At 41.0% G+C, this 10,000-nt stretch overlaps 1 protein-coding gene across 1 annotated transcript in view; it reads left to right on the top strand.

Moving 5' to 3' along the window:
* LOC137983815 (tyrosine kinase receptor Cad96Ca-like) overlaps positions 1 to 10,000 on the top strand; it is a 28,093-nt gene that overhangs the window by 11,761 nt on the left and 6,332 nt on the right. Inside the window, exons 3-7 of the mRNA XM_068830995.1 lie at positions 800 to 829; positions 949 to 1,082; positions 6,987 to 7,254; positions 8,258 to 8,368; positions 8,478 to 8,668. Coding sequence (XP_068687096.1) covers positions 800 to 829; positions 949 to 1,082; positions 6,987 to 7,254; positions 8,258 to 8,368; positions 8,478 to 8,668 — 734 coding nt within the window. The remainder of the gene's footprint in view (positions 1 to 799; positions 830 to 948; positions 1,083 to 6,986; positions 7,255 to 8,257; positions 8,369 to 8,477; positions 8,669 to 10,000) is intronic.

Below are 10,000 nucleotides of genomic sequence, written 5' to 3'. Positions count from 1 at the left end.
CGTCTAAACAATGTTAAAGTGTTAGGTGTAACAATAGCCAGCACCCTTCAATGGAATTGTCACATTTCAGACGTAATCAAAAAGGCTAATAAGCGGATGTTTTTTCTGATATTGCTTAATTGAGCGCGCCAAAGTTCCGTCTCGTGATATCATCAGTTTCTACCTTACTTGAATTAGACCTGTACTTGAATACTGTGCTCCCCTTTACCATCATGCACTGCCTGATTATTTAAGCAACGACATAGAACGTATTCGAAAAACGCGCTTTATCTGTAATCTCGCCCGGCCTTTCATATCTCGACAACCTTTCATTGTTTAACCTGAATTCACCGAAGGATAGACGTATCGAGCAATGTCATAAGTTTTTCGTACCAATAGTATCCAATACCGAGCACAAGCCTCATCATTTTCTGCCACCAAAGAACCATACTACTTATAAGCTTAGAAATGAAAGTCAGTTTGCTAACCCAATAATGCGCACTCAGGGTTTTTGCCAGACTTATTTACCATCTATGTGTAAATTACATGCCCTGTAAATAGCCAGTATTTTATTGTTAATAATCATGCAGTTCAGCCTTATTAGGCTGCCATGTGATTTTGATAAAGCCATTTTTACCTGTGTCAAAAATCGCTAAATTAGATATCTAGACAATAACAAATGGTATTATTTATATAGGAAGAAGAAGGGCTTAATGCATTGACATTTCAAAAGGGATTCTCTTCACAGATTTGTCAGCGATGTTGGGTAAGTGCCCTCAAACACTGGGACTAACTGTCATCCTACTTTTCTTTTCCTTAGCAACTCCAAGGCCTCTGGAAAGTCAGAAAGGTGAAAAAAATAATGTCCAGTTTTCAGAGATTCAACAGAAGAAGGCCATTGATTCATTTCAAGTGTATGGATTCCCCTTAAACTGAATAACAAGTGCTTTTCTGCTTCCTTTTCGTCAGGTTCTTGTACTATTTTGCATATTTGTTACATCTCATTCATTGTGGTCCTGGTTATCGTAATTATTGTACTCTCCGTGGTGATATGGAAAATACGCCGTCGTCCGTGTCAAAGATGTGGGGATCTTCTATCTATGGTAAGTTGTTAATAAGGTCTTTTTAGAAGAATAGATTCGTGGAACGTGAATCCTGGATTAGCAAAAGTGGTTACTGTCAATTCTTAGAAGCAGTCATGGAATGACGAGGGATGGAGGCTATTGAATCTCGTCATTAGCTTTCCAAACTCTCCATCATATCTGTATGTAGACCTCACGTCGCTTTCCTGTTCTTTCCTTTATATTGTGTCTTTGCTAGGCATCTCTCTTGAACTAAGTTTAGAATTGCATGGATGTTGGCAGAATCAAGCTACAATCCTCGCCAAAAATCCTTGAAACACCCCTTTCCCCTTGACAGTGTTGAGGCGACATTTTCCTCTTTGACTGGCTACACCAACATTGAAAAAGGGAGGGGGACGAAAACGGTGCGAGAATGTTCAAAGTGTTTCAAGGTTTTTGTCTAAGATTGTCTGAAGTGGCGGGAATTTCTTTGAGCATGCGCAGAAGATGAAAGTGAGACTTAGAAAGTTATTGTTAGGGGAACGCGTGGGTATTATGTGTTGTTGCTGTTGTTGTGTAAAAGTGCGAAGAGGATTATAACGCCAGTAAATTTTTGTTTTGATAATGGCAACTTCTGAAGGAGATTTTAACTGTTATGAGGAGAGTATTGAAGACACGTCAGACGAGGAAAGTGACCAGGGAAGTGAACACTTGCAGGATAATGGATGTTCAGAAGACCTCCATGTGGGATCGCGAGAGAGGCTTTTGCATCGCGAAGTGCGTAGCGTGTATTTAATTACGTACAGTCAAGCCAATCTTCAAAAATTTCAAACGAGAGATTGTTTTGCTAGAACGGTGGTGGAAGCATTCAATGAGACAAGGAGCGGGTTAGCTGATATTGTGCAGTGGGTTTGTAGTCAAGAGCAGCATTCTTCAGGGGGGAGGCATTACCACATGGCATTAAAGCTATCGCATCCACGCCGATGGTTGCGTGTGCGAAATTATCTCGATGACAACCATTCCATTCAAGTGAATTTTTCGTCTGTTCACTCCAATTATTATAGCGCCTGGAGATACACAACAAAAGAAGATCCCAAGTATGTTCAGTCTATGAATCATCCAGATTTGGTCAACAGCGCCCCACCTCGAACACAAGAGGCCAGTCTGACAACAACGGAACGCGGTGGAACGAGGAGAAAAGCAAAGAAAACCAGAAAACGGAGGGCACCTCGACTCAGTATTTTCGATGTATCAAAGCTAGTCGTAGAAAAAGGAATAAAGTCCAGGCTAGAGCTTCTTGCTCTAGCCTCTCGACAGATGAAAGAGGGAAAGGAAGATTTAGCGCAATTCATCGCTAACAGAGGAAGTAAAGTTGTTGACGAGGCCATACAAGTAGGATGGGAAATGGAGGAAGCAGAGGAAAAATTAAAAAGGAAACAAATGAGAAGGATGGACATACTACAAAAAGCTCTAGAAGGTCCATGTATCGCTAACTGCAATGGAGAGTGGTTGGAAGTTGCAGAGGATACTCTCGCACGCAATAATTTAAGAGGTGGAAGTTTTCAGAGTGCTGTGCGTGAGCTACTTGAGAAAGGACGCGGCAAGTACCGAAACATTCTAATCTATGGTAGTGCCAATTGTGGCAAGACCTTTTTACTAAACCCGTTGACTGTCATCTACAATACATTCAGTAATCCCGCTACTAGCAATTTTGCTTGGGTTGGCGCTGAATCTGCCGAGGTTATTTTTCTTAATGACTTTCGCTGGAGTCCACAGGTCTTGCCTTGGCACGATATGCTTCTTCTGTTGGAGGGGCAGACAGTTCATTTGCCAGCACCGAAGTGCCACTACGCTAAAGACATTGTCTTTGACACTGACACTCCGATATTCTGCACAGGCAAGCATGAGTTAGTGTTCATTAAGGGAGGCTGCTTAGATGAACGGGAGACCGAAATGATGCGAGTAAGGGGGAAAATCTTCAACTTCTTTTCGCAGATTCCACCCGGCGAGCAAAGAAACCTTTGTTTCGCCAAATTAATTCTGTCCCCAAACAGTGACGACAACAGTTCGGGATAAGTGTTGAACGAGTTCCCACCAAAAGATCGGCGAATCTCAGCATATTCCAATAAACGTATTATGCAACTTTACAGTATTGCGTGATGGTGACGGAGTGTAAAGTGTAAACAAACGCTGGTAAACCGTACGGTTTACCATTAGGTTTTGCCTTTTATCGCATTCCTTAGTCGTATTTCTCGGTTGAAAATCACCTTGTAGAAGACATTAGTTATAATTGAAATGAATTTTCAAGAACAGCCTCAATGCCATCGTGAAATTCAGCCTTTTCACAACGGTTAACCATGACATGTAATAAAATAAGATTGTCAACAGACCAACTTCTATTTTGACAACGGTAAACCGTTGTGACCTTTACCGCACGTGATTCGACTAAGGCAAAACATGCACAGTACATAGACACTGCAGATTTCCTTTTTTACATCTGTTGCCAAATACAAAGTAATAAATATTACATGGTAGTTCCAAACTATTATCAGTGATTATTATATAATATTCAATAGGATAATTTTGTAAATGTCAATTGCATTATATTTATCTGAAAACATAAAGATACATACTTAATATTTTAGTCTCTGTCCTTGTGTTTCTAGTATTAGTTGTATACGTCTGTCCATGGATTCTATTAAATTGTCTATTTTGGCTACTGGAAACTGGACAATTGTATTTTTCACTCTTTCCTTGAATTGCGTGAAACTCTCTCGCTCTAATTGTTCCTCAATAGCGCTGTCATGCAAGTTGTCACTGACTGATTTAAACATGTTCTCTATTGGATTTAGATCAGGACTGCGTGGCGGTATCTTAAGCAATTTGGCCCTCACTTGTTGCAAAGCAGTCTTTGCGACTGCTGAATTCTGGCTTGGGTCATTGTCTTGAATGAAGAGTCTTGTATTTCCTTTCTTTGATTGCACAAACATTTGCTCAAAAGTGTTTTCAATAAAAGACGCAAAAAAATTTCCCGTCATATGTTCATATTCGTGGCATAAAATAACTCCTACATTGTATGAAATCGCCACTAAAAACTTGACTACCTTCCCTCCAGATCCAACTTTACTCCCTTTCGCGGTGCAAAATTGGTTGAGACCTTCAGATTTTTTGCGATAGATCCTTCCAGTAGGAGCTCGTGCTTGATCAAGCGGGTTGGTCTTGTGCGCAAAAGCAACTCCGTCCAAGTAGAAAGCAATTTTATGAGTCCATAACTCCGTGTCATACTCTTCTCTCACCTTTTTGGCAAATGCAACGCGTAAGCTCTTGTCATTGTTAGTAAGCAGCCCTTTTTTCCGGGCCTGGAGATAAAAGTACCCTTTGCTATTTAAGAATCTTCCCACAGTGCGAACTGACACATCACTTTCCGAGATGTTTGCCTCATTCATGAGTCGCTTGGCAGTAAAGTTACCTTCTGTACGCCTCAGTTTGAGAAGAGCCCTTATTAGGAGTCTCTCTTCTCTGGATGACAACTTTCTTGGCCTTCCTCTTCTTTGGTGGGTGACCTTTCCATGAGTTTGCGAATACGTTGAAGGAGTGTTAAATTCTTTTAGCACTCTCATTACTGTTGCTGCAGATCGGTCCACTTTTGCTGCAATTTCTCGCAGAGAATACCTCCTTTCCATGTACAGAAATCTGATGAGTGCTCTTTCTTCCGCCGAGGTTTTCCTATTGTACACCATACTTTTTTTTTTCATTGAACTGTGTGACTAATCACACTTAACCTTTATGTCTGAGAAAAAAAAAAAAATTCTCCTACCCGTGACTATTGTGGCCAGGCTGTATTCAAATGTTATTTTTAAAGACCTAAAATAACATTTCCTATTTATTTCTACCGAAATCTAGACAATTCATATCTTTCCTAGCTTGCGTCAAACAAAAGTTACAGCAAGATCTTCCCAGCTAGCGCCGTCTTTCTGGGCTATTCAAGAAAACTACTTAACAATAAATGACAACGTCTGATATTAACCAGATGGCCTTTTGCAACTCACACAATCCTCGCCAAAAATCCTTGAAACACCCCTTTCCCCTTGACAGTGTTGAGGCGACATTTTCCTCTTTGACTGGCTACACCAACATTGAAAAAGGGAGGGGGACGAAAACGGTGCGAGAATGTTCAAAGTGTTTCAAGGTTTTTGTCTAAGATTGTAGATGCACTGGTTAAGGACTACATTTCTTACCTTTGCCCTAACTGTGTCCCTCCTTGGAAAACTCGGTACAATGATCATCCGTTAGTTGAATCATTTTCAAAGCAAAGCTCGGGGAGAGGGATGCTTGTTAAAAGAAAACCGAGGTTAGCATTGCAGTTGAACTAAGAGATATAATTACTGTAAGTCTAGTGAAGCTATGATCTTCGCAGTTATGAACGCAATTTTTGCAATTGAGTAGAGAAGCCTGAAAAATTCAGGACTTCAACGGGGTTTGAACCCGTGACCTCGCGACTCCGGTGCGACGCTCTAACCAACTGAGCTATGAAGCCACTGACGTTGGAAGCTGGTCATTTGTGGGTTCTAATGATCCCGTGAGGAATGAATCAATTATGAATGGTATATAAAATGAATCATATATGAACTGCAGATATGAAATCAAGTGAAGCTATGATCTTCGCAGTTATGAACGCAATTTTTGCAATTGCGTAGAGAAGCCTGAAAAATTCAGGACTTCAACGGGGTTTGAACCCGTAACCTCGCGATTCCGGTGCGACGCTCTAACCAACTGAGCTATGAAGCCACTGACGTTGGGAGCTGGTCATTTGTGGGTTCTAATGATCCCGTGAGGAATGAATCAATTATGAATGGTATATGAAATGAATCATATATGAAATCAAGTGAAGCTATGATCTTCGCAGTTATGAACGCAATTTTTGCAATTGCGTAGAGAAGCCTGAAAAATTCAGGACTTCAACGGGGTTTGAACCCGTGACCTCGCGATTCCGGTGCGACGCTCTAACCAACTGAGCTATGAAGCCACTGACGTTGGGAGCTGGTCATTTGTGGGTTCTAATGATCCCGTGAGGAATGAATCAATTATGAATGGTATATGAAACGAATCATATATGAACTGCGGATATGAAATCAAGTAAAGCTATGATCTTCGCAGTTATGAACGCAATTTTTGCAATTGCGTAGAGAAGCCTGAAAAAATCAGGACTTCAACGGGGTTTGAACACGTGACCTCGCGTCGCACCGGAATCGCGAGGTCACGGGTTCAAACCCCGTTGAAGTCCTGAATTTTTCAGGCTTCTCTACGCAATTGCAAAAATTGCGTTCATAACTGCGAAGATCATAGCTTCACTTGATTTCATATCTGCAGTTCATATATGATTCATTTCATATACCATTCATAATTGATTCATTCCTCACGGGATCATTAGAACCCACAAATGACCAGCTCCCAACGTCAGTGGCTTCATAGCTCAGTTGGTTAGAGCGTCGCACCGGAATCGCGAGCTCACGGGTTCAAACCCCGTTGAAGTCCTGAATTTTTCAGGCTTCTCTACGCAATTGCAAAAATTGCGTTCATAACTGGGAAGATCATAGCTTCACTTGATTTCATATCTGCAGTTCATATATGATTCATTTCATATACCATTCATAATTGATTCATTCCTCACGGGATCATTAGAACCCACAAATGACCAGCTCCCAACGTCAGTGGCTTCATAGCTCAGTTGGTTAGAGCGTCGCACCGGAATCGCGAGGTCACGGGTTCAAACCCCGTTGAAGTCCTGAATTTTTGAGGCTTCTCTACGCAATTGCAAAAATTGCGTTCATAACTGCGAAGATCATAGTTTTACTTGATTTCATATCCGCAGTTCATATATGATTCATTTCATATACCATTCATAATACTGTAAGTCTATCACTTTTGTGAATTAATCCTCGCCAGAATCCAGTATCTTTGCAAGTGAAAGACAACGTAGGGCTTCCCAGGGAACTAAACGCGAAGGAAGCAGCGACCTATGCAACTCCAGCAGCGGGAGGTGGATACTACATGCCTCTTCATCCTTCCGGGAGAAGCTGGGAAGTCAGTCGCGAAGACGTTCATGTTATCAAAGTCATCGGTAAAGGAGCCTTTTCTCAGGTTGCCCAGGCAACGGTGAAAAACGTAAGAGCCAATCAGCAGGAAGCAACAGTAGCAGTAAAAATGCTGAAAGGTTGGTTGCCGCTTATCCTTGTCATATGCTTTCACTCGTTTTTTTGAAAATACTTTTGGAATTGAACAGTGGAAGCAGGATAATGGCTTTATTACTTTCTGAAGGTCAGCTTGCATTGAGACGGTAATAACAGAATGCACACACCATCAATTATTAAATATGCGTCCTTTTCCTATTGGCCTCATCTTCTCGTTAAAATCAAAACTGACATTAATAACAAGAACCCTTTTCAGTTCTTTGGATTATTTTTTTTGTTTGATGCCACCTTAAATGACTCGCACACTTCCAAGATTACCTGACATAACACTAATTACATGAAACTATGGTCCCCGCAGTATGGACGCAGCTGTAGCAATAGAGTGTGTGGAAGCAGTGTGGCCCTGTAGTTAGGGCGCTTGCCTTGAGATCCGGAGATCCCGGGTTCAAGACCCACTCTGATTACTCTTTGAATTTGATCCTGGTAGTCCCTGGTTCAACGTCTCAGCTGCACTTGTAAATAGCCAACTGGTTTGCCTCCGGCCATTTGGGATTCTTAACAGTTGTTGTTGTTTCGTTCCGTCGTTTCGTTGTGTTTCATTGGCCCTGAAAAGCACCTATAGGGAGCGGTCAATTAAGTATGTATATTGACGTGACGTAACGTCACGATGGCCATGTTGATGTCCCTAAACAAACGAAAGGCGGCCATGTTGATGTCCCCATCTAACCCTCCGGGAATTGAGCTCTTTTATCAAGGTAATGTTTTCTTTCGTTTCGGTGGGAAAACAAAGTTACTGATCACGTGAGTGAAAACACTATATTGCGTAAAGGAGCCTGAAAAATTCAAGACTTAAAAGGGGTTTGAACCCGTGACCTCGCGATGTCGGTGCGACGCCAAACCAGAGAGTATTATTGTATATTTGATACCTGCTAATGCCATTTCACTCATAACACTAATGTTGTGTTCCCAAGTCAACTGTTGTATATCGAACGAGGCCACTGGCAGTTTCTCTTTATTACTTCCTAGCCAATGCTCCTCCATCAGATAGAAAGGATCTGTTGTCAGAATTGGAGCTGATGAAAACATTAAAGCCCCACCCTCACGTGATCAAGCTCATCGGATGCGTCACTGAAAGCGGTAAAATTGACATTTTTTTTTATAATGGTATATTATGTTACGAGTATATCTTAAGCAACCCTAGTTTGCAAATGAACACCTTTAATTCCAAGAACGTTGTTTTCCATAGACCCATTGATGGTGTTGATCGAATATGTTCCCTTTGGGGACCTCCTGGGATATTTGCGAAAGAGCCGAGGACTCAACGACACTTACTATAAGAACCCGGATGTGAAACCAGAGACCAATCTGACTTCGGAACAGCTGATGAAATTCGCTTGGGAGGTTGCTGATGGGATGTGTTACTTGTCTTCGAAAAAGGTTTGTTGTAGAGGGGAGGTTGCCATAGGCCAGCATCCATAAATTAAATTAATGCCAAATGAATGTTTAGAATACCATGAAGACCCTTACTACCTGTGAATCATGGGCCCTTTGCAGCTGACAAAGCAACTTAAATTAAATTTTCCTTGTTCCTTGTTTTAGATATCCGAGTGGGCAATTTGCTCTCCAGTGTCACGCTTTTTGTACCATGTGAATTGCGAATGTATCTTAAAAAGTTACAGCACTTTGAGTGCAACTTTTTAAGCTACATTCGTAATTCCCCAAACCACAGTAGCATTAAACTTTGTGTGTATTTGGAGTATATCTTCCTTAAACATGAATCTAATTATTATGTATAATCATACGGTTTAGCCGCTTCGTCGCGTGCAATTTCATCTTTTGAAAAACTCACTCGTGCAAATTAATTCCAAATTGAACGAGGAAAACCGTACGACTACCTTTTAATAATACAAACAGGAAAAAAATTCACGAAGAGGAAGAACCGCAAGATCTTATTGCAGACAAGAAGCGAGCATTCGATATGTATTTGACACTTACTGATACATGAAATATAATCGTGCTGCACGTGGGGCTTGCATTTTTTGTGATGCTCTGTGCAACGCCTACGTAAAATCACCAAATTTAAGGTTTTAACAACAACGTGAGCGTACAAATACAAATCTTTCTTTATTTTTTTCTTTTTTTTTTTTACTCTAAAGCCACTCGTACCAATTTAATTTTAGGATACTTCGCCCAAATCGAACGACGCGAATATGATGGAATAATCGCGAAAGAGTTACTACAGAGCAAAGGTAAATTTTTAGGCGACGTTTTCGTCGACGTGGCCGTCGGAGATCTTAAATTTCTGAATGGTACAAATTCAAAGCGATTCGTTTCAAACATTTGCACATGGAATCGTCCCTGAATGTTTCCAATAGTATAAACTAGCAATTTGCAAGAATCTCACGCCATAATAGGGAAAAAAGTATTTAAAAGTCATCTTTTAATCGGAATCTGAATCGACGTCGATTATATGGACGCGACGACGCTTGATAGGCTTCACAGTTGGAATGGCTGATCTTAAAAACTTGCAGGTCTTGAAGTTGAATGAAAGCAGGTAGTGATTGAAAGTGTTCAACACATTTTTTTTCTCTGAAGCTCTCATCATTGTCGGATTGAACGATATGGAACTTTGGTTTAATGCAAACGCTGATCATGAACTGAGCATCGAAATCGGTAAATTGCAAATTTGCTTCAAGAATGTTACAGGATGCACAAACCACAACACCTGGACAATGAATTGTAACTGTAACCCTTGTTTTGGAAAGTTTT

This window comes from Montipora foliosa, chromosome 13, assembly GCF_036669935.1.
Source record: "Montipora foliosa isolate CH-2021 chromosome 13, ASM3666993v2, whole genome shotgun sequence".
In the NCBI taxonomy this organism is placed as follows: Eukaryota; Metazoa; Cnidaria; class Anthozoa; order Scleractinia; family Acroporidae; genus Montipora; species Montipora foliosa.
Note: the sequence above shows the minus strand (reverse complement) of the source record. Positions and strands in the feature narration are given on the sequence as shown.